The sequence below is a fragment of the Myxocyprinus asiaticus genome, chromosome 14 (genome assembly GCF_019703515.2).
Source record: "Myxocyprinus asiaticus isolate MX2 ecotype Aquarium Trade chromosome 14, UBuf_Myxa_2, whole genome shotgun sequence".
Taxonomy (NCBI): Eukaryota; Metazoa; Chordata; class Actinopteri; order Cypriniformes; family Catostomidae; genus Myxocyprinus; species Myxocyprinus asiaticus.
The window spans coordinates 24,107,670-24,133,281 of NC_059357.1; the positions used below are offsets into that span (position 1 = coordinate 24,107,670).

Below are 25,612 nucleotides of genomic sequence, written 5' to 3' on the forward strand. Positions count from 1 at the left end.
CCTGGATTTGAACTTGCAACTCCAGGTGTGGTAGTCAGCATCTTTACTTGCTGAGCTACCCAGGCCCTGCTTTTGTAGCTCTTTGTAAATTTTTAAAACATAAGTCCTGAGCAAAACAGTGATCTGATGACAAAATAAGGTAAGTGGCAAAATATCGGTATCGGCCAATAGCTTTTTGTTAAAACTGGTTTAGGTATTGGCCAAGAATTTTCATATCAGTGCATCCCTAATTGGTAGGGTTCCAAGGTAGGGTTGTTCAGATTAAGCATTTCTTTTGAATCGTACTATAAAAGCACCAGCAATTTCGTCCTGTGGTCGCTACTATTAAAAAAGGCTATACCAGAAGTTTCTATACCCAACCAACACTTAACAGAACTTCCCTGTGTGAAAAAGGTCTATTGTAATTGCGAGACTTGGTGAGAGATTCAGAGGGAAAACAGTGTAACTCAACGCTGCTCACCGCAGGCAAATACGGAAAGGAAAATGAGAAGTATGAATAGTGTTTTTAATACTCGAGTAGCTGGTGCAGAACGAGTACTCGATTACTTGATTGCTCATGCACATCCCTAGTATAAATGCATCCTGGACAATTTTAAAGGACTGCCTACTAACCCATCAATCACACATTGTGCTAAAACAAGGGCTTTATATCTGAATGGTTAAGTGGGGCTTTAAAAAACAACAACCATTCAATCGAAGAATTTTGAGAAGCATTTGCATATACAGTACACCCACAAGACTTGACGGAAGCCTGTTATCAACATGCAATGACATCGATCATGAATCACAAAGTCAAATTAACATGAAATCCAGACTAAAATAACAGTGAGCATTCTTCTCAAAACATCACATTTGTGATGATAGTTACATTTGGATTTTTGGATATTTGAAAGCTGTTTAACCTTTTTTCATTTCATTGCACTTTATCAATATGTAATAACACAACGACATAGTAAGCGATGTATATAGTTATGAAATCAGAGACCTTCTTTTGAAAATCTGTGTTCAGTTGGTCACAGGAGACACATGTTACTACCAGGTGTAAACAGCGATCTGTCTCGCCTGACCACTTGTGATCGCATCACCCGAGATGGATGTTAATACCAGGTGTAAACAGGGCCACAGAGAGCTGGTGACCATGCTGCACACAGGGACAGTGTCTGACTAACACCACTGAGGGAATATGATGTACGAATGAAAGTAGGTGGGACAGAGTTCTCTATGGGGGAAGGACCACACTTAGCCAGATGCACCGTTCTAGGCCCCATGCTAGGCAGAGGTTGAACAGTAGGTGGTTAGAAAGAGTATAATGGGGAGTGTATAGGGCAGGTAAGGGATTCTTTGAGTTGTACCTGTGTTGTCTGCCTCAGGGTAAGACAAACTGAAAGAGCTAGAAACTGGCCTGTTGCAGCAGGGAGGCAGAGCCTCACTCTGTAAGGAAGTTGGGGTGGAACCTATGATGTGACCCAAACAGAGTAGGCAAGAATTCAAATGGAAAGCAGAAATATAATGAAAAGAAAGTAGTATCTTAAAAATGTAAAAGATTTATGGTAATCTTGCCAATAGCAATGTAAGTGGGAAATGACATACACACAGTATATATATATATATATATATATATATATATATATATATATATATATATATATATATATATTATACATATACAGTTGTGCTCAAAAGTTTGCATACCCTCGCAGAAATTGTGAAATTTTGGCATTGATTTTGAAAATATGACTGATCATGCAATAAAGATATCCAAATCCTTGAAAATGCCAGTCAGTACTGTTCAATCACTTATTAAGAAGTGGAAAATTTGGGGATCTCTTGATACCAAGCCAAGGTCAGGTAGACCAAGAAAGATTTCAGCCACAACTGCCAGAAGAATTGTTCAGGATACAAAAAAAAAAAAAAAACCCACAGGTAACCTCAGGAGAAATACAGCCTGCTCAGTGCATCCATGTGAGAGCTAACAAACTCATTGACTATTTATACACAGACACTAATTGCAATTTTAAAAGCCACAGGTGTGGGAAATTAACCTTGAATTGCCATTTAAACCTGTGTGTGTCACCTTGTGTGTCTGTAACAAGGCCAAACATTCAAGGGTATGTAAACTTTTGATCAGGGCCATTTGGGTGATTTCTGTTACCATTATGATTTAAAAAGGAGCCAAACAACTATGAGATAATAAATGGCTTCATATGATCACTATCCTTAAATAAAAGACAGTTTTTTTTTGCATGATCAGTCATATTTTCAAAATCAATGCTAAAATTTCACAATTTCTGCCAGGATATGCAAACTTCTGAGCACAACTGTATATATATATATATTTAAAAAAAAATTCATTTTACTCAAACACATACCTACAAATAGTTAATCCAGAGAACTGCAGGGGTCTCTTAATTAAGAGACCACTGTAGTTCTCTGGATTTACTATTTATAGGTATGTGTTTGAGTAAAATGAAATTTTTTGTTTTATTCTGTAAAGTACTGACAACCTTTCTCCCAAATTCCAAATAAAAATATTGTCATTTAGAGCATTAATTTGCAGAAAAAATTAAATTAAAAATTAAAAAAGATGCAGTGTTTTCAGACCTCAAATAATGCAAAGAAAACAAGTTCATATTCATTTTTAAACAACACAATACTAATGTTTTAACTTAGGAAGAGTTCAGAAATCAATAATTGGTGGAATAACCCTGATTTTCAAATCACAGCTTTCATGCATCTTGGCATGCTCTCTACCAGTCTTTCACATTGCTGTTGGGTGACTTTATGCCACTTCTGGCACAAAAATTCAAGCATCTCGGTTTTGTCTAATGCCTCCGTCTAATCATTAGATGACCAGGTGAAGAATTGGTGATGATCTGGGGGTGCTTCAGCAAGGCTGGAATTGGGCAGATTTGTCTTTGTGAAGGACGCATGAATCAAGCCATGTACAAGGTTATCCTGGAAGAAAACTTGCTTCCTTCCGCTCTGACAATGTTCCCCAACTCTGAGGATTGGTTTTTCCAGCAGGACAATGTTCCATGCCAATCAAGGTGTGGAAAGAGGACAACCGGATCAAGACCCTCTCATGGCCAGCCCAATCTCCAGACCTGAACCCCATTGAAAACCTCTGGAATGTGATCAAGAGGATGATGGATGGCCACAAGCCATCAAACAAAGCCGAGCTATCTGAATTTTTGCACCAAGAGTGGCATAAATTCACCCAACAGCAATGTTGAACTCTTCCTAAGTTAAAACATTAGTATTGGGTTGTTTAAAAATCAATATGAACTTGTTTTCCTTACATTATTCGAGGTCTGAAAACACTGCATATTTTTTGTTATTTTGACCAGTTGTCATTTTCTGCAAATAACTGCTCTAAATGACAATATTTTTATTTGGAATTTGGGAGAGATGTTGTCAGTACTTTATAGAATAAAACAAAAATGTTCACTTTACTCAAACACATACCTATCAATAGTAAATCCAGAGAAATTGATAATTTAGCAGTGGACTCTTAATTTTTTCCAGAGCTGTATATACACTCACTCAGCACTTTATTAGAAACACCTGTACAGGTCTAGATGGTGGACCAGCATAGCCATGATTTTCACTAGTAAAACCTAGCTGGTGAAGCTGGTTGACCAACATAGTCTTTCTTATTGGCTAAGCTACACTCACTGAGAACTTTATTAGGAACACATGTACACCTACTTATTCATGCAATTATCTAATCAGCCAATGGTTAATGGTTGTGATTAGTCAATGGTTTTCTTCAAGCATAACCTTGTACGTAGCTTGATTCATGCGTCCTTCACAAAGACGAATCTGCCTGATTCCAGCCTTGCTAAAGCACCCCCAGTTCATCACCGGTCCTCCACCAAATTTCACAGTGGGTGCGAGACACTGTGGCTTGAAGGCCTCTCCAGGTCTCCGTCTAACCATTAAATGACCAGGTAGAGGATCGGTAACGATCAATATTTGGTGGAAAACAAGCCCAGATGAGACTTGTGATAGAAATCAAGTATTTTTCAGCCTATGTAAGGCACATTTTAGTTACCATAGAAGCACGTCAAGACTAATCTATCACCAAAATGCAGAATGAGACACGTTTGTTTGCAAGAGCTTTTCATGGTGAATTCCAAGTGGCACTCTATGCTGGCATTGACACTCTGACACGAATCATGAACGGTGCTTCACGATTGCTGTAGGTAAGTGGATAGCCACAGTCTACCGGCAGATTAATGTTGTAGAGGATGAGAGTTTAAGAGATTTAATGCCAGTTACAATGAATATGCAACCTATGTGGGGACTAGTTCTTTCAATTAGTCAAACTACCTCTTAGACTTTGGGAAACATTTAATGTTACATGAATTGGTGATATTTTAGTGCATTTCTGTCTTTATATTGTGGAAGGCTTGGTATGGAAAATGTTAATAAAGCATTATATTGCTACATATGGTATTGTTTTCATTCCTAAGATGGAAATAAATGCATTTTGACAAGAAAAGAAGTGTATCTAATGTCAAATTTCAGCACTTTCAAAATTTGTGATTAATCACAATTAACTACAAAAAAATTATGCGATTAATCGCAATTAAAAAAATATATCAACTGACAGCACTAAAATATACAGTATATATAAAATCTCACTACAGGTGGTGTTATGGGATTTAGCTTAATTTAGCTTTCCAGTCAAACACACCTAAACCAGCTAATCACAGTCTTCATGATTACTTGAAAATTACAGGCAGATGTGTAAGAGCAGGACTGAAGCTAAACTCTGCAGGACACTAGTCCTCCAGGAATTAAACTCTGATTTAGGCCTTTAGCTTCAAGTGCCATCAGAGAGAAAGTTATGCAAGTTGTCTCCTTTGAGGGAAAAGAGATGAGTGCTCTTACCTCCACTCCTGTCTCTCAGTAGATAGCGGTTAACATCCTGAATGTTGGTATTGATGGTGGGCCCACTGGGAACACTCCCTGGGGTCACGTTGGGGTCAGTCTCAGGGTCAATATTCTGCAGCCCTTTCCAGGGCACTCCTGGGCAGAACTCTGGGGGATTTCATAAGAACCAGATCAAGTAAGTTGTCTAATACATGTGTAAGTGATTTTAGAATCTTACAATTAAAGACTCCATTAAATCAAAATTGGAGTTTCATAATGTTATCCTAAAAGTTGACAAAATTAACCTGCCTATGTATGCAGTTTAAATTTGCAGTCTTTCTCCTCCAGGAAAATGGAACAAAAACACTGATGACTCATGTTGCACTACTCAGATTACAATGTCCAACCAAATGCTCTCTAGAATGAACATGCACCTCTTACTAAAATTATCTGCAACCAGCTAGTAGCAAATGATGGTTAATGGCTGTGACATAACAAAAATTAAAATTTTAGTAATTAAAAAAAAACAAAAAAACAAATTGTACAATCCCTTCGATATGTCTCACCCACACTTCCTGCTTTAACAGATTACATCAACATAGGTGAGAACCCTGCATTCATCAAGTGATTTCATGGGGTCTTTAATTGTATATGTAATTAAAATTAAATTAAAAAAAGTGTAATTCAATTCAATTATAAGTTTTATGCAATTTTCTTAAAATAGTTAAGAGATGCGAGTTAAACCAAGTCTTTTGTCAATCACCTGGAGGCCAGTTGACATTGGTCCCATTGGAGATCTTGTCATTGGTGTTCTTGCTCTGGCCCCAGCTATCATGATGTGCCAAAGGGCTGGCAGGAGACTCAGAGCTGGGAATCAGATTGTAGGGGTTGTAGGAGTCGTCCAGTGGGGGCTTGCTTGGAGGACCCAGATTGGGACCACCAGAGATGGAACCTGTAAAATAAAGGTTGTTTAACAGATATCATCAGTTTCGTCCCATCTGCTGATCTCAGGAAGCATATTGAGCATTATTCCACAAAGTTTAATGATATTCATAATAGTGATGCTTCCCCTGGTTCATACCATGCTTGCTGAAGTTGGGCTCCATTGGAGAGGAGTTACCAGAGAGGTTATCCATGGAGTTAGGGTGTGTCCACTGAGACAGGCGTGACTGGGGCTGAGGAGAGTCCTTCATGGACAGGCCACCCATCTCCATGCTGTTTACATTCATGTTAGGGTTCAATCCAGCTATAGAGAGACACATAACATGCAAACATCAACATGGTCTCAACGGTGTAACCATTTGCATATTTATTATTTTATTATATATCTTACATAGATCAAATATCCTGAGGTTTGTGATAAAACATATTGACAGAACTTTACATTCAATCAGTAACTGGCTACAAATGTTGCTAGAAAATAAGCGAGATGAGGGAAATGTAAAACCTAGAGGGGAGTTGGAGCAGAGTGATTACAGAACCCTTTGAGCAGGGAGCAAAAATTGCTGTTGCTCAACTAAACTCGCATACTCTGTCTGTGCTCTGACTCACTATCATTTTCCCCCTCAAAGTAGAACCATCTTCCCAGCAATAAATAATTTATACAGGAAGAGTCAACATTTGACAAAGGCAGCTTTGTGAATCTTAAAGAAGAAATTAATTCCCAAAAATATTGAAGAATATCTGGAACTTCACTGGTCTAAACAGAAAGGAAAAGGCTGAAAAAGAGAGCAATAACAGACTGGTACTCACACATAGGGTAGGGGGAAAAGGAGTTGGGAGAAGATTGCGGTTCTTTGGTCTGAAGGTCGGAAACAGAGATGCTGGAGGCCTGGGGGTGGACTGGAAACGTGTCCAGAGCTGATTTGCCTGTGCTGGAATGCAGGCCCGGGTAAGAGGTGGGCGGCTGCTGCTGCTGTTGTTTCATCAGCAGAGCCTGAGCCAGCTGCCGCTGGTGCTGCTGAATCTGTTGCTGCATGTTATTGATTGTACGTGCAACCTGCAAGTGGACATGGATTAACATGATAGCAAAATTTTCATTTTTGGGTGAATTATCCCTTCAAAAGTGAAGTGGGAATAAACTGCTCACTTGCTGCTCTTGCTGTCGGATGGGTCCAGAAACACTGCGCTGTGCCTGCAACATCTGCTGCTGAATTTGTAAACGCTGGTACGCCTGCAAAATCATCAAGACAACCTGATATTACCATGAGACATTTAAGACATTGAAATTGTCGACTTGTGGTTGAGAGGTTGAAATTTAAGGCTTTATTTTGGCAAATCAAAACATATTCTGTAACTGGGAATATGAATTTTTCCAAAAAAACATCAAGATGTTAAGTTAAAAATTTGTGAAAGTATAAAGAAAATTGTTTAGCTTGTGAATGGCCAGTTTTTCAAAATTTTTAATCACTTTTTTGGCTTTCAATAAAATTTGTAATCACTAATTCATTTGAAATGTTCCAGCGGTTTGACAAATTAATTTATAAAAGTTCTAGGGCTGTCAATCCATTAAAATTTTTTATCTAATTAATTACATGGTATGCCGATTAATTAATCAAATTAATCGCAATTAATCGCATACATAAATATTTGCTGAGAAAGCCCCTCAAATAACAATAATTCAATATACAATTATTAAATAATTATAAATAGTTTTATTTGAATAATTATAAATAAAATACAGATATTTAAAAAAATAATAATACCAAAATTTTAAATGCATTACATTATCTAGGCACACAGGTTAGGCATTAAAAAAGACAATACAAAAAGTGGCTTTAGAATGCAGAATATTGTTTATTTCCATATTATTGAACATAAGCCTATCACTGGCCTATAGTTCACAGCAATCCATTTTGCAATTGAATTCGTCAGTCAGTCCGAGATTTATTATAAGTGCTTATCTAAGGACACATCAGTGTACACCTATGTCAGACAGACGCTTTCGGACCGTCTCGGTTGCACTGCGTCATAAACATACCATTTTTAAAACGCTGTGTGAAGTTAAATGAAGTTTGAAACTTAGAAAACACGTCTTGAGATTGCTGCCTTCAGATTTATGCTTTATCAAGCTGTGTTTGTACGCAAGAACGTGTTCTCATCTTGTGTTGTCTGCTCTCGGTAAGTGTTAGGGATGGGCGGATCGATCCTAAAGTATCGATACTTCCGATACTGATGTTGCATCAAAAATATTGATCCTCACACAAAAATACTGATTCTAAAAATTTTTTTTTTTACAAGGGATATTATTATTTGGTTACTATGAACATGAACAATAACCATGAGCTTCAAAGTGAAATAAAATGGATTAATTAGCAAATATTATGCAGGATGGGAACTATTTATTCTTCCGCTCATCTTAACATGCATGCTGAAAGACAAAAGCAGACAAGCGCTTATGCCGTCACAAGGCTCATTCAGACAAGAGGGATCAGTGCCTTGTAGAGGTGTAGATGGTTAATTTTTGCAAGGGTAAACAAAACAGAAGTTTAAACAGAATTTTCTGTTTAGGTCCACAAATGTAAAATAATAATAATAATGACTTGAATTATGGCTAAAAATTATATTTTAAATTACCCATTTTATCCCAAGAAATCACAAAAAAAAAAATATATAAATAAATAAATAAAAAAATACATTTAATAGAAGTATTGGTATTGATGATATTGGACTTGAAATTATTGGTATCGGATCAAAAAGAAAATAAGTGGTATTGCCCATCACTAGTAAGTGTGGTTTGTTCTCTGTCTGTATAAGCTGCGCGTTCCCTCTACAGCAAGTTTCACTTACTGCCCCCTGGAGAAAATAGGTGGTACTCCATGCTTAAATTGCTTACAGGTGCATCTCAATAAATTAGAATGTCGTGGAAAAGTTCATTTATTTCAGTAATTCAACTCAAATTGTGAAACTCGTGTATTAAATAAATTCAATGCACACAGACTGAAGTAGTTTAAGTCTTTGGTTCTTTTAATTGTGATGATTTTGGCTCACATTTAACAAAAACCCACCAATTCACTATCTCAAAAAATTAGAATACATCATAAGACCAATAAAAAAAAACATTTTTAGTGAATTGTTGGCCTTCTGGAAAGTATGTTCATTTACTGTATATGTACTCAGTACTTGGTAGGGGCTCCTTTTGCTTTAATTACTGCCTCAATTCGGCGTGGCATGGAGGTGATCAGTTTGTGGCACTGCTGAGGTGGTATGGAAGCCCAGGTTTCTTTGACAGTGGCCTTCAGCTCATCTGCATTTTTTGGTCTCTTGTTTCTCATTTTCCTCTTGACAATACCCCATAGATTCTCTATGGGGTTCAGGTCTGGTGAGTTTGCTGGCCAGTCAAGCACACCAACACCATGGTCATTTAACCAACTTTTTGGTGCTTTTGGCAGTGTGGGCAGGTGCCAAATCCTGCTGGAAAATGAAATCAGCATCTTTAAAAAGCTGGTCAGCAGAAGGAAGCATGAAGTGCTCCAAAAGTTCTTGGTAAACGGGTGCAGTGACTTTGGATTTCAAAAAACACAATGGACCAACACCAGCAGATGACATTGCACCCCAAATCATCACAGACTGTGGAAACTTAACACTGGACTTCAAGCAACTTGGGCTATGAGCTTCTCCACCCTTCCTCCAGACTCTAGGACCTTGGTTTCCAAATGAAATACAAAACTTGCTCTCATCTGAAAAGAGGACTTTGGACCACTGGGCAACAGTCCAGTTCTTCTTCTCCTTAGCCCAGGTAAGACGCCTCTGACGTTGTCTGTGGTTCAGGAGTGGCTTAACAAGAGGAATACGACAACTGTAGCCAAATTCCTTGACATGTCTGTGTGTGGTGGCTCTTGATGCCTTGACCCCAGCCTCAGTCCATTCCTTGTGAAGTTCACCCAAATTCTTGAATCGATTTTGCTTGACAATCATAAGGCTGCGTATGGAAGGAATCTTTCTTATTACAGTCCGGGGACATGATGAATTGCATTAATTTTTTTAACACGTTATTTTTTATGTAATTAATCACGCTGAATTAACACGTTAAATCGACAGCCCTAAAAAGTACATATCAGTATACCGGTTTTTGACAGTTAAAACGTCTCAGTGATTGCCAAATTCAAACACTGTTGGACACAATGTGCAGTGAAAATATTAACACGGCAGACAAGCCTACTTTTTATATGCCAATCCAGCCATCCAAACAATCATTGGTAATTTTTGCTGTGAAATGGCAGTTAGCAAATGGGAGCAGCAGCAACCCCTTAATGCCACAAGTGTACTCAGCGTCATGGCAACTTCTCAAATATATTTCATGTCAACTACCTAATTACAGATGACAGCATCAACAAGATGACAAAACACTGGCACTTACCAGTTGCAGCTGATAAAGTTGGTTCAACAGGGTCATATGCTGAGGGTTTATTGGTGAGGTTAAAAGTGCAGGATTGAGACCAATGTTTTTTGCTGCAAACTGCAAAAGCTGTGCTTGAACCTGTCAGTGAACAAAACCATCAAATGAGATAAACCTGATAATTTCAACAATCCAAAAAAATACTCAGGGGGTGAAAAACTTGTATGTATGTGTATGAGTATGTGTCACCAAATAGTCACAGCAAGGTGCTTAATCACTAGGTGTGTGAGTGCAGACTCACCTGAGGGCTGAGAAACTGAGGCACTTGAGCGCGTAGACTAGGCTGGGACGAGTTGAGAGGTGGCACTGACGGCTGGGGAGGAGGCTGCTGCTGCAGGGCCCGGGCTTGTGCTGCTCCGCTACTACCAAACACTCCACTCTGCATCTACACAAACACAACAATCTCGTTCTGAATCTGACTTTATGAGGACATGAGAAAAACAATCTGTCAGGCTTCAGTTTGGAGAAAATGAATGATGATTGAAAATACAGAACACCTTATAATTTGAAGCTGCAGTGACCTTACATTACTGGATGACCTTATTGTCAATGGCTCATACAGATGCTGATATCTAGCCAGCAGAATGCAATAGATGATACAAACTACCAGTCAAAAGTTTGGACACACCTACTCCTTTCTCTATTTTTAGTCCTTCTATTTTCCACATTTTATAATAGTATTTAAGTCATCAAAACTATATAATAACACAAATGAAATTATGGAAATTATGCAGAGACCAATAAATATCAAACAATCAAAACTATCTTAATTTCAGCTTCTTGAAAGTAGCCACCTTTGCCTACATTACAGCTCTGCACACTCCAGGCACTCTCTCAACCAACTTAGAGGTGCTTAGGATGCTTTTTAAACAGTATTGTTAACAGAAGGAGTGTATATGACATGTATGTGGAGCACTAGTTGGCTGCTTCAGTTTAAAAAAAGATGTTTTATACATAATTTATATATGTACACAAGAATAATTTCAAACATTTAAGCAAAAGTCTTTAGGTCAAAAGGAAGAGAAACATAAAATATGTATTCAGTTTTAGCCACATTGTTAATGTTTATTCACCTTGTCCTACTTATCTGTATAACTTACATAATCTTACATGATGCGAACTCTCTGACCCTGTTTCCACCTGGTATTGGGATGTGTTTTTGTGATCCGATCACAAGTGGTCAGCACTTAATACAGGTGGAAACGGGGTCCAAAACATTTTGTGATCAGATAACTGAAACCACATATGGAGGTAGTCAAAAATGCATGCGACCACAGCAAAGTTTACATGTGAAAAATAATCCATCCTGAATGCGTCCTGGACAGCAGTGAAGCACCACCTCTAACATCACGGCTTTAAATAAAATAACCGTGGAAACAGGAATGCATCTTGGTTGAACACATGTGATCGGATCACCGAAAATGCATCTTAATACCAGGTGGAAACAGGGCCTCTGTCTTAGAACATACATTGATTCACATAGCCTACCTGTCTGTTGTTCAAGTTTTGCATGGCAACTCCAAGGCTATGGCCAGGGAGTGCAGCATTACCCATTGGGAGCTTCAGGCTCGGAGAAGGCATAAACGGTGAGGTTTGGGCATCATCTGCTAGCCCAGTATCCTAAGGAAGAAAGTACAAAAAAACTAATACAAACAAAGTCCACCATAATGTGAAGTCTTCTAGATGCAATGACCAGAATGAGAAGATTTTTAATTTAGAGAAACAGATACCTTATCCATGAAGGGGGGACGATCTGAGGAGGATTCTTTGGAGATGACTGAAGGCCTGCAGCCCATTGGTTTATTGACTAGGCCGTTGTTGTAGTCAGAGATTCCCATTCCCCGTTTATCAAGTTCGGACTTCTTCTCCAATAGGGCGCCTACAAAACAATAGATTTTTGAATAAATACAATCTTCTGGTAAAGTAACTCTTAAGGAATTTAAGATTTTGCATGTGTGACGCCTACTCATGGCCTGATCCAAGTTCATATTGTTGCTTTTGAGAGCCTCCTCCGCAGGGTCTCTCTGCAAAGGCAAACACAAGGACAAACAAAGTGTTATTGTCATCAACGAAAAACTAAAATGAAAACTAAATTAAAATATTCTTATTAACTGAATAAAAACTATCATAATTGAAAAAGTAAAACTAAACTGAAACACATTTTCCAAAACTAAACTATAATAAAATGAAAATGACCAAAAATGTATTTTAGTTTTAAAAGCACAGTCTACTGAAAAATTTTAAACCTTTACAATCCGCCATCATCAAACACGAAAATGTCACTAGAATGCGTTAAAACTACTGTAGATGGCCCTGAGAAATGTAATGGCCTAAAACTATTTAAATGATTATTAGTAAATATTAGGGCTGTCAGTCGATTATCATTTTTTAAATCGCGATGAATCGCATTTTATTTAATTTTTTTGTAGTTAAATCTGATTAATCGCAGATTTTGAAAATGCTTATATTTGACACCATATATATTTTTGTCCTGTCAAAATGCATTTATTTCCATCTTAGGAAAGAAAACAAAACAATATGTAACATTCCAAACAAAGCCTTCCACAATATAAAGATAGAAATGCACTAAAATATCACCTACTCAAATAATATTAAACGTTTCACAAAGTCTAATTGGGAGGTTGACTTATTGAAAGAATTAGTCCCCATAGGTTGAGTATTCATTCATATTTTCATTCATTTCATATTTCTATATTAAAAATGTTACATTTAAAATATTCATCTCATAACATTATGCAATTGCAGCTGCTGTGTAAATGCATTTATTCCTGCTCTGTGAAAATACACCTAATTGCCACTTCAGATGCAGCTTCTGTGCCACATTTGCTGTGTAAAGATGGCTTTAGTCCCCATAGGTTTAGTATTCATTGCAATGGGCATTAAATCTCTTAAACTCTCATCCTCCACAATATTAATCTGCCGGTAGACTGTGACTATCAGCTTTCTTACAGCAATCGTGAAGCCTTGGACACACATGCAGCAACTTCCAGCGAGAAAGCTACCTCAACTCATTCACTGTCAATGAGGCTGGCGACTTCCGGCATCATGAGCGACCTCTGGTGACTAGATGTGGTCGTGGCGAGCGACACGACAAAGCTGAGAAAAGTTTAAGTTCATGCAAATGAGTAGCGACTTTCGGAAGCGACAACCAATAGGAGTGAAGACTGTGTCAGAGGAGCTCACGTCACCCGTCTCCTTTAAGGTAATGGAGTCGAGTGCAGGCTGGACAGAGGAGAAGTTTCTGTGAGCGATTTCACTATTCTATATGATTCGTCTGTAACAACACACATGGATATAATAAAAAATAATGCATGGAAAAATAAATTGTTGGCAGTCTGAGTGAGTTTGATTCATACATTGATTGTCCGTTCGTCTTATTAATGTTATGATTCAATGAACACTGCTGCAGTTCATATAAAAACACTCTGCACAGCCCAATGTGCATTTTTAGGGACAAGAAAATGGATTCATTGTCAAACTAGGATGAAATCGTAGCTTTACTAGCAAAATGCCTCATCTGTGATCATCTGTGACATGCAGTAACGTAACGTTAGAGCAACAGCAGTAAGATTGGCCACTAGCGACTTCACAGTACAGAGACTAGCGACATCAAGCGATAAAGTCACTGCATGTGTGTACAGGGCTTGAAGATGTGCTCATGAGTCAGAGTCAGAGTCAACGCCAGCGTCAAGCGTCGCTTTGAACTCCACGGGAAAAGCGAATGATAGTTAAGATTTGCCATGCTTCAGTGATAATTAAAATGTGCCTTACATCGGCTGAAAATACATGATTTCTATCACAAGTCCCATCTGGGCTTGTTTTGTACATCAAATAGTAGCGCTAAGAGCTCCTTTCTCCATCATTTTATTACTGACAGGGAAGCGCTGTTGTGGTGTGTGCGTCAGTGCAATGAATCTGGGTAGAAAAATGGCAAAGGTTCCACCCTCCCAACAAGTGTTCATGCTGGTTTATGCGGTATTAACGGTAAAAGCGTTAATCGTGATTAAGAAAAATTAACACATTAAACTTTTTTAATTAATCACATGCGGTTAACGAGTTAATTTCGACAGCTCTAACTGGCTAACATGTGAAAACTAACAAAGACAAAACAATTTTTTTTTTTTAAATGAAAAAAATAATAATTAAAAACTACACAAACCCTACGAAAACTCACACAGACACAGTAGACACCATCTTTTTACCACTTGCATTAATATTTATAACCATGATTAATTTTATTAATCCAATCAAATGAATATCTAACACATACTCTACATCTGTCCAAATTGCAATATTATGCATAAGTGTACTATCTATTTTATTATAAGCAGCAGTACTCACCGGGAAGCCCATGTCAGTCAGCTGCTTGATCAGACGATTCATAATCCAGGCATCATCCTGTTTGTTTGGGACTTTTCCCTACAGAGAAAAACAAAGACAGATCAGCTGATTCTGTTGCAGGCAATGTGACTGACACCTAAATGAAGCTTCCTTGTGTCTGTAGCTCTTATACCTTTGGTGGGCACTTCTTGGGTGGGTTGCCCCAGGAGCTGCATGAGGAGTTGCTCTCCTGAGATGCAGTGCTGTTCCACATGTCCCCCTCATCCTGCTCCCACTGCCCCGCAGACAGGCCCATGTCCTCACCACCTCCCCAACCATCTTGCATAGATTTGGGGGCTGGAAGAGAGAGAGAGAGAGAGAAAAACGTAGATTACTGAAAGTGTCCATAGTAGAAGTACAGACTAATATTTGCAACTGAAACTAAATCATTACATTACTGCAACAACAAACATATACTCAGTTCATTTTTCAACAACAGGGGGCCCTGTTGTTACACATTATAAAGCTGAGTCTGATAACTAGCACCTGACCAATATATACACTATCGGTCAAAAGTTTTGAAACACTCATTCTTTATTATATATTTTTTTTCTCCACATTTTAGAATAATAGTAAAGTCATCAAAACTATGGAATAACATAAATGGAACTATGGGAATTATGTTGTGACTAAACAAAATCCAAAATAAATGAAAACTGTGTTATATTTTAGCATCTTCAAAGTAGTCACCCTTTGCCTAGAATTTGCAGACATGTACTCTTGACATTTTCTCAACCAACTTCTTGAGGTATCACCCTGGGATGCTTTTTAAACAGTATTGAAGGAGTTCCCATCTATGTTGGGCACTTATTGGCTGCTTTATTATTTGGTCCAAGTCATCAATTTCCAAAACTTTTTTTTTTTTTTTAATTAAATTTTTGTTTTATAATGAAATAAATTAATATGGTAGCACAATTATATTTTTGTCTACAAAACTCATTTCAAACATTTAAGCATACGCCTTCAAATCAAAAGATTTTTAAGGTCATCAGTCAAGTGTCAGTCAAGTGTTTCAAAAGTTTTGACCGGTAGTGTGTGTGTGTGTGTGTGTGTGTGTGTGTGTGTGTGTGTGTGTATGTATATATATATATATATATATATATATATATATATATATATATATATATATATATATACACACTGATCAGCCACAACATTAAAACCACCTGCCTAATATTGTGTAGGTCCCCCATGTGCCACCAAAACTGCGCCAACCAGCATCTCAGAATAGCATTCTGAGATGCTATTCTTCTCACCACAACTGTACAGAGAGGTTATCTGAGTTACCATAGACTTTTTCAGTTCGAACCAGTCTGGCCATTCTCTGTTGAGCTCTCTCATCAACAAGGCATTTCCGTCTGCAGAACTGCCGCTCACTGGATGTTTTTTGTTTTTGGCACCATTCTGAGTAAATTCTAGAGACTGTTGTGTGTGAAAATCCCAGGAGATCAGCAGTTACAGAAATACTCAAACCAGCCCATCTGACACCAACAATCATCCATGCGATTATCTAATCAGCCAATCTTGTGGCAGCAGTGCAGTGCATAAAATTATGCAAATACTGGTCAGGAGGTTCATTTAATGTTCACATCAACCATCAGAATGGGGAAAAAATGTTATCTCAATGATTTGGACCATGGCATGATTGTTGGTGCCAGACAGGCTGGTTTGAGTATTTCTGTAATTGCTGATCTCCTGAGATTTTTGATCTCCTGAGATTAACGCACAACAGTCTCTAGAATTTACTCCGAATGGTGCCAAAAACAACAAATAAAATCCAGTGAGCGGCAGTTCTGCAGATGGAAATGCCTTGTTGATGAGAGAGGTCAGCAGAGAATGGCCAGACTGCTTTGAACTGAAAAAGTCTACGATAACTCAGATAACCGCTCAGTACAATTGTGGTGAGAAGAATAGCATCTCAGAATGGGTTGTCGCTGTTTTGGTGGCACGTGGGGGACCTACAAAATATTAGGCAGGTGGTTTTTATGTTGTCACTGATTATATGATCATGTATATATATAAATATACACATATATATATATATATATATATATATATATATATATGTGTGTATATTTATATATATACATGTATGTATATACACACACACACACACACAGTTGAAGTCAGAAGTTTACATACACTTAGGTTGAAGTCATTAAAACTTATTTTTTAACCACTCCACAGATTTAATATTAGCAAACTATAGTTTTGGCAAGTCATTTAGTTTAGTGCATGACACAAATAAATTTTCCAACAATTGTTTACAGACAAATTGTTTCACTTTTAATTGACTATATTACAATTTCAGTGGGTCAGAAGTTTACATACACTAAGTTAACTGTGTCTTTAAGCAGCTTGGAAAATTCCAGAAAATGATGTCAAACCTTTAGACAATTAGCCAATTAGCTTCTGATAGGAGGTGTACTGAATTGGAGGTGTACCTGTGGATGTATTTTAAGGCCTACCTTCAAACTCAGTGCCTCTTCGCTTGACATCATTGGAAAATCAAAAGAAATCAGTCAAGACCTCAGAAAAAAAACTGTGGACTTCCACAAGTCTGGTTCATCCTTGGAAGCAATTTCCAAATGCCTGAAGGTACCACGTTCATAAACACCATGGGACCAAGCAGCCATCGTACTGCTCAGGAAGGAGACGCATTCTGTCTCCTACAGATGAACGTAGTTTGGTGCGAAAAGTGCAAATCAATCCCAGAACAACAGCAAAGGACATTGTGAAGATGCTGGAGGAAACAGGTAGACAAGTATCTATATTCACAGTAAAACGTGTCCTATAGCGACATAACCTTAAAAGCTGGGAAGAAGCCAATGCTCCAAAACCACCATAAAAAAGCCAGACTATCGTTTGCAAGTGTACATGGGGACAAAGAACTTACTTTTTGGAGAAATGTCCTCTGTCTGATGAAACATAAATTGAACTTTTTGGCCATAATGACCATTGTTATGTTTGGAGGAAAAAGGGTGAGGCGTGCAAGCCAAAGAACACCATCCCAACCGTGAAGCATGGGGGTGGCAGCATCATGTTGTGGGGGTGCTTTGCTGCAGGGGGGACTGGTGCACTTCACAAAATAGATGGCATCATGAGGAAGGAAAATTATGTGGATATAATAAAGCAACATCTCAAGACATCAGCCATGAAGTTAAAGCTCTGTTGCAAATGGGTCTTCCAAATGGACAATGACCCCAAGCATACCTCCAAAGTTGTGGCAAAATGGCTTAAGGACAACAGAGTCAAAGTATTGGAGTGGACATCACAAAGCCCTGACCTCAATCCGATAGAAAATGTGTGGGCAGAACCGAAAAAGCATGAGCGAGCAACGAGGCCTAAAACCTGACTCAGTTACACCAGTTCTGTCTGGAGGAATGGGCCAAAATTCCAGCAACTTATTGTGAGAAGCTTGTGGAAGACTACCTAAAACGTTTGACCCAAGTTAAACAATTTAAAGGCAATGCTACCAAATACTAACAAATTGTATGTAAACTTCTGACCCACTGGTAATGTGATGAAATAAATAAATGCTGAAATCATTCTCTCTACTTTTATTCTGACATTTCACATTCTTAAAATAAAGTAGTGATCCTAACTGACCTAAGACAGGGAATGTTTTCTACGATTAAATGTAAGGAATTGAAAATCTGAGTTTAAATATATTTGGCTAAGGTGCATGTAAACTTCTGACTATAAATATATATATATATATTTCAGGGAAATGTAAGCACATGGTATTTTCATTTTGCTAAAGCCATGTAAATTAATAAAAAACAGTAATTTTCTGTTTTATGGGATTAGAGAGCGACATATCGAGCGACAACTTCAATAGATAATATCAACAATGAGCAGTACAACATACAAGCAATAGTTTTATAAGAAACTACATATGAGTTTTATAGGGTTTATAAGAAATCCAAGCACATTTTATGAATCATTATAGCAGATATTTAAAGTGATAAAATAAATGAATAGAATTGGGGCTATAAAAATGTAATTCCTGAAACTAACCAGGTTTGCAGGGGGCAGATCCAGGAGGTCCGTTGCCTCGACCATAGACCTCAGGACCATTATCACCCCAGCCTCCACATCCACCTTGGGGTTTGCCCCATGCTGAAGTGCCATTGTCCACACTTGCAGCAGGGGTGGCTGTCTCCCCCCATGAGGGCTCAGGTTTCGAATGGACATTTGTCATCTCCCCCCATCCTGCAGAGAAATACTGCAAATCTCAGGACAAGGGCACAAAATAAAGTTACCTATGTTATCATCTAGGATTCCTAAAGTGGAATACTATGCAGCAATATGAAATGTCTGACTGATTTTTGACACAGGTGCCATGTTAAAAATAGAGCTTTGGAAGAGGGAGTGCAAAACTACACACTGACAGCAGAGGGCACTATGTCTGTTCCAAGCATCCTGCTGAGGCTCAGTGATCCTCTGCACAGATGGCGGCCCAACTCTAATTACACACTTAAACACTGTGTTGAGCTACTCTCAAAGATAGGATGTAATCCATGTTCTGAAGTTGAATGATCCAATGGAAAATTTACATTTAGATCTGTTCTTTATGATACACAGCTATTAGTCTTGCAATAATTGTCCAAACTATAATCTAATCCTCCATGACACTTCACATTTGAACTTGTTAAAGGTAAGTGACAGAAAATGAAAGTTTGTGTTTTGTTAAATAACAGCCTGTAGTTTTCTTACCTGGATTCATGGGGGCTGTTCTAGTGTGTGTCGGCCCTGTTAGATGTGGGCCAGCATTATCTGGGGAAATGTGGTTATTGTTTGAGTTTGGCCCTCCATGGTTGTGAGTCTGTATGGGAGGCTGATTATGGTGGGGGTTATGATGATGGTTGTTGGGTACATTGTTGGCATTGCCAGGGCCTGGTTTGCCTTGCATCCCAGGATTATTCCTGTCCCAGAGATTGACTGTCTTGTTGTAAGTGCTTGGGTCACCCCATGCTGAGGTACCGTCATCAATCTCCATCTTTCGACGGATGGAGGGTGGAGAGGGCTCCTCCCATCCAGTAGGCTCTCCAGTGTGTTCAGGTTTAACACCTCCACCATTTCCTCCAGTCCATCCAGAGCCACTTTGCTTCACAGTGCTAGGACCTCCCCAAGAACCCATGCTTGCACTGCCACTATTGCCATTGGTGCCCTGCTGAGGCTTGTTATTCCATCCTTGTAGTGGCACACTGGGGCGTTGTGCATCTCCCCAGTTTCCTCCTACTGCCGGGGCAGGCTTACCCCATCCTCTGGAGCCCTCATGCCAGCCTGTTCCTTCTGCCTCCCAAGAAGAGCTGGATGGGCCATTTTTCTTGCCATCTCCAGGTTCACCCCATTCTCCTCCCGACTCACATTCTCCACCAGGTCCGTTGCCCCATCCATGAGTTGGTTTGGGCCCCTCAGCCCACCCCTGTGGTTTGGCCTTAGAATGACTGTCTTCCCAGGTAGGAGATTTCTCCTCAGAACCCCAAGTCTGACCACTCTTCTGTAGGTTGCCACTTGGACCTCCAGGTGGGGTACTGCCCCAGCTTCCAGAACCACTGGAAAGTTTCTTGTTGCTGGTTGGATCTGCCCAACCAGAGCCAGCCTGGGGTGATTGCATGGCTGTACCCCAGCCTGGTGCAGGTCCAGTACTGGGGCAAGGGCCATCATTCTTGCCCCCAGAGTCAGGTCTTGATGCAGTGCTAGAGTTTGGGTTGGCACTACCAGAAGATGGCACTGGTCCTGCACTGACTGTATTTGAGGACGAGCCCCAGGCTTCAGTTCCAATGTCATTCTTGCGGTTGGAGCGTGCAGCTTCTTCTGTCTCCCAAGCGGTGTGCTGGCGAACAGGTGTCTGTCCCCAACCCGTGTTGCACAGAACCCTGGGATCCATGTCCTGGACAGGTAGAACTGGGGGGGCCTCATCCCTTGGTGAGTGGTCCCTCCTGTGAGAATGGCATTCCATGCTGTCACTGCTTCCCTCACTGGCTGGAGCATTGGCCCCACGGACCCAGGAATTGAGCTGCTGCTCTTGGATGGGAGAGCCTGAAGAATCCCATCCTTTGGCCTCACTGTTGGAATGCTTACCCCAGTCTCCAGTGGAAGCAGCTTGTCCCCAGCCAGCTGTGCCTGAGGCCCCTCCCTGTCCCCAGCTGCTCCCTGAGTCCCAACCAGAGTTTTTTGACCCACTAACAGACTTGGCATCTCCATTACCCCAAACAGGTTCCTCCTCTCCATTGACCTGGGAGGTTCCTCCTGGAGATTGAACAAATGAACCCATGCCTGCAGGGCCAACCCCCCAGTTAGGCAGGCTGTGGCCAGGGCTTCTGGGCTCCTGCTTAGTGTGATTTGGTCCATCAGTGTTAAGGTTCGGAGGTTCGGAGCTGAAAGACACATTTGTGGATGGGGTGGAGTGTAGCTCTGAGGAGTCACTGGGCACAATGCTACCCCATGTGGTGTTGCCATTGCCACTACCTGCAGAATTTCCATTGGCACCACCTATACTGCCACTGCTGCTAGAGCCCTGGCTGGACAGAGCGCCCGGTGGGCTACAAAGATTAGAAGGAGGGGGGTTGTTTCCTCCAGAGCTGCAGCCACCCATGCCACTCCCTTTGTGTCCCAGAACTGGCCAGGCAGAGGGGTTGGCGTTGGGGTTTAAGTTCAAGTTAAAGTTGGAGGAGCCCCAACCCCTGGCTCCCATTGATGTGCTGGAGACTTCATTCTTCCCTTCCCCTCCAATGGCAGGAGATGGGCCAGAGCCCCAGCCTCTGCTGGACCCACCCTGACTAGAGAGCAGACCTCCTGAGTGGCTGGCATTGGCTTTGCTGGGGTGATTGGCAGAGAAATGTCCTTGGTGGCCAGCTCCTGTGGCCATGCTCATGCTTCTTGTGCTGCTAACGCCACTGATACTTTCAGTGTCCAAGGGGCATCCTGCAGAAGCGTGGCTTTCTTTGCATGAAATGGAAGGCCACGCCTCAGTATCACTCTCGTCAATAATCAGTGGATCCCAGCTGCCACAGCTGTTGGTAGAGGCTGTAATGGCACTGTGAATGGGGGGTAAATTCTCATACTGGGCTGCCAGGCCACTCTGTGGGGGCAGCTCTACAGAAGAAAAGGATTGGAGAGAGAGAATCGATTTAATTTGAACAATTAAATACTATGACTGTAATGTGTATTAATTTTCAGATTAAAAAAATTATTATAAGAGGACATAAGACACACTGACACAACAAGGAAATAATACTTTTATCACTCTACTGTATATTCATACATTGAGATCCATATGTTATTTCAATTTATATGAATATAAATTGACTTAAGAGTTAATTAAATATTAAATCACTTTTGAAATGCAGAACTTAATCTTACAAATGCAAGTTCTCAAAATACATACAAATTTGTTTGATAAAAAAAAAAAAATGATTTCCTTTTAAGACAGGTTGTGCAATGCATTTCCATTTTGTTCTTTCAAAAATGATAGCTAGGGTCGTAACTTCAAAAATTAAATAAATGCACCAGTGACTACATGGTTCACATGTATGCGTTAGCCTGCAGCCATAATTTTCCACTGCTGTCATGCAAAAAGCCTTAGCTCCCCAAATCACAACAATCTCCCTCTGCTGGTCTGACAGATTACAACCGCAGACTTCGCTTTCAAAGAAATATGCTCATTCTAAACCAGACACATTGATAACAACACTGAAAATGGTGCAAATTCCCACATATGTATACAACGATCCTGTTGTGATAATTAGTTGGCAAATGCTGTACGGCTTCCTGGCACTGGATCAACTCTGTTGGTTTTTTTTTTTGTGGCTTTGCATTCGCAGGCATGGCTCAGTCCGTGTCAGATCTGAGCAAAGCAGCAGCGCTTGTGCACACCAGGCTTTTCTGTCCCTAACCACACAAAACACACTTTTAACTACAGGTAAGGAATTGTATGAGAGAAAGAGGGCAGTGTGTTTCTGACACAAACACTATCTTTCTGTAGAGTCACTGCGTAGTAAAGGACTCCATTTGGTCAAATCTGAAATAACCCTAAGCCAAAAAAGCTTAGAGCTGCCATCAACATCTTACAGTGTCTTGGTGAAGAAATTTTATCAGATGAGCACAGCCAACCTCTCCACTGCATTAATCTCTAACTCACAATATCATAGCTTTAGGGATTTGCATTTAATCTGCAGTTATTTGAATGCTACGACTAAAAAAAACAAAACAGCAGCAGTACAGCAGAAAGCAAGGCAAAAGCCTGTTATCAGTGTATGGAGGACTGTAGCATGGGTCGAAGGGGGTGGGGTCGCAGAGAAGTGGAAAAGTACCTGAAGAGAGATGTCGCCCGACCATCCTGAGAAAAGCTCTAGGCTGCGCGCAGAGCACTGGCCATCCCAATTACAATATGTCTGCTGCTTGCAAGGCTTCTGAGTCTCATATTTGAAATGCTGCCAAGGAACTGCTGCTCAGTACGTGAGCGACCGCCCCATTCGTCCCACATGGCTTCAGCAGAATCTCATCTCTGTTCCCTCACCCAAGCTTTATTTATATCTACCTCTATTCCTGATTCGGAGAGCAGACTCTCTCAATCTCTTGCGAGGGAGGGGAAAGGGGTTGCATGGGAGTTTCAAGATTAACGACAACAGCATTTCGTTGTGCCATTAGGAGGGAGGAAAACAAAACAAAAAGGGGGATTCCTTTTCTAGTGTGCGCCTCTCCTCTTTCATGCTTTCAAACTGTCACAAAACATTTACCCAAGACCATTCAGGCTGCAATTAGCACCGCTGCTTACAATAGAACTCGTTGAATGGATGCACAAAAGCAACCTGGTCTCAGAGCTTAGGCTGCACTGCAAGGAGAGTCCAAACACAGAAACATGCACACACCTCCGTCTTACTAATTTTTTAAGTATACGTTCTACTTTTAAAGGGATATTTCACCTTAAAAGGGAACGATTGCTTTAATATTATAAGTACAGTCAGTGGTTGTATGCAGTTGTAGCTCTGCATACCAGAGGTATGTTTTGAAGAAAACAATGCTTGAATGGTTGCATAAAAACAGGATAAATGCACCAAATGAGGCTCATTTGGAGGCGGGCAGGTGGCCAAGGGCTAAATGTCTCTGCAGTGTGTGCCTGTGCTATAATGATCAAGGAGAGAAAGAGAGAGAGAGAGAGAGAGAGCAAGAGAGAATGAAAACTTGCAAAAGTACACCAGCTCCTGGCATCAAGGAGGGCATTGTTTACAAATGATCCCAGCGCCTCCTATATACACACAATACACCAAAGTCTGTGGAGAACAGACTTTTATTATACTCAAACTCAATGGCAGCTTTTTTCCAGCCAACTATGCAATGATGTAATCAAAGCCTCATTATTGATTATCCTTTTTCTCTGCAAATGACTCTAAAGTGAAAACTCCAAACAAGAACTTATAAATGCTGGATTTAGTTTTCACTACTTAAACAGTTATTGGTTGATTTGGGTCTAGATGGAGTTTCCACTGAGGACAAACTGCGGGTGAACACACTATTTAATTTCTGCTCTATGAATATTGACCACTACAAACATTCATCACAGTGGCACCACTTTTACTTTCTCTGTGCCTATCCTTACTAAGAGGGTATTTACACTTGCTCACTTCATGCAGACCAAATAAAAATGCCCTCCAATATGCATTTTATGATGGATAGCAATCCGATCACTCAAACTATCTCAGGAGGTGCATACAAAAAGGTCATAATGGTGTCAAAATGGTGTTGACTCAGCCAAAGGTAAATGCATCAGGTTGTTCAGGCCACATATGTAAACTTTACTCCTCCCAAACAAATCTACTTCAGCATACAGAAATTTAGGTGCCCCAAAATCTACAAGTGATCAAACATTCATGGATAAGACACATGAATGTAGCAACTGTGAAACGCAAACACTAATTGCCATCTATGTGAATAGAGCGTTAAACAGAAACTTTCTCAGACATATTGAAACAAATTGATCTATGAAATCAAAGCTAAACTTAGCTGCCTGGTATTACTATCATAACACAAGTGAACTGTGTTATATTTGCATACAGTGTGGGAATCGTCTAATGGATTTATATCTGTTTGTGGAGACACAAATTATGTGGTCAAGTGTAAATAGAATCTGATTACCAAATTGGATAGCAATCCGATCAATCAAGGCACATGCAGTGACACTACATGTGCATATAGGCCTTTAGAATTCTGTCTAAAACTGCAGCACTGGCTTGGAAACACTGAAAGATCATGTCCTTTGTTACTTTGACTAGAAGTCTTCCTTTGTCATTTCTAAGTTTCCTGTGAAATATACAATTTAAAGTTTTTAAAAGTTTAAGAAAAAATATAGCTGCAAGCAGCGATGAGGGGCCCAATCACAACTGGTCCATTTCCACCAGGTGATTTTCAGAAAACAATGCAAGGTAGACATGCATTTGGCATTATTCTAAACAATTTTGAAGCAATTTGAGTACATATAAGAGGACTATTTTAAAGTCTATTGCAAGAGCCACACTTCCTGCTGCCAGGTAGTGGTGCTATGAATGTGACCCAAAATAGTCAAATCCATGTGATTAGCCCCCAAGACAAACATACATCTCAATTTTGATCTAAATCACATATTGCACACAGATAGGAGACACTTCCTATTTCCCATTTTTCACCATTAATTTAATGCCTCTCCATGGCAACACCGTTCTATATGTCAAAATCTATTCGCAATTTAACATCTTCAATGTCTTGGCATAATGTTGTCTAAATGAGGTGACATTCTCATGAATCACCTAGGAGGAGTATTTAAAAGTTCAGAGACTGCAATATTCAAAAAATCCAAAATGACTGATTTCCTGTTGGGCGGACCTAATGACTATAATAATTAAAGTTGTCCAGCTTGATGAGAACTATATATGTACCAATTTTGGTGACTTA

General features: G+C 39.8%; 1 protein-coding gene across 6 annotated transcripts in view; it reads right to left on the reverse strand.

Moving 5' to 3' along the window:
* LOC127451447 (trinucleotide repeat-containing gene 6C protein-like) overlaps positions 1–25,612 on the reverse strand; it is a 103,282-nt gene that overhangs the window by 11,469 nt on the left and 66,201 nt on the right. For 3 of the 6 annotated variants that reach the window (XM_051716165.1, XM_051716164.1, XM_051716169.1), the window contains exons 5-19: positions 19,397–21,781; positions 18,698–18,892; positions 14,811–14,974; positions 14,639–14,716; positions 12,243–12,300; positions 12,007–12,155; positions 11,765–11,896; positions 10,518–10,661; positions 10,238–10,357; positions 6,968–7,051; positions 6,631–6,877; positions 5,960–6,124; positions 5,642–5,830; positions 4,897–5,046; positions 1,353–1,454 (exon numbers count right to left, since the gene is read on the reverse strand). In XM_051716165.1, coding sequence (XP_051572125.1) covers positions 1,353–1,454; positions 4,897–5,046; positions 5,642–5,830; positions 5,960–6,124; positions 6,631–6,877; positions 6,968–7,051; positions 10,238–10,357; positions 10,518–10,661; positions 11,765–11,896; positions 12,007–12,155; positions 12,243–12,300; positions 14,639–14,716; positions 14,811–14,974; positions 18,698–18,892; positions 19,397–21,781 — 4,362 coding nt within the window. Of the gene's footprint in view, positions 1–1,352; positions 1,455–4,896; positions 5,047–5,641; positions 5,831–5,959; positions 6,125–6,630; positions 6,878–6,967; positions 7,052–10,237; positions 10,358–10,517; positions 10,662–11,764; positions 11,897–12,006; positions 12,156–12,242; positions 12,301–14,638; positions 14,717–14,810; positions 14,975–18,697; positions 18,893–19,396; positions 21,782–22,998; positions 23,080–25,612 lie in introns of those variants that run through there. The other 3 variants (XM_051716167.1, XM_051716166.1, XM_051716168.1) reach the window with 2 other exon arrangements.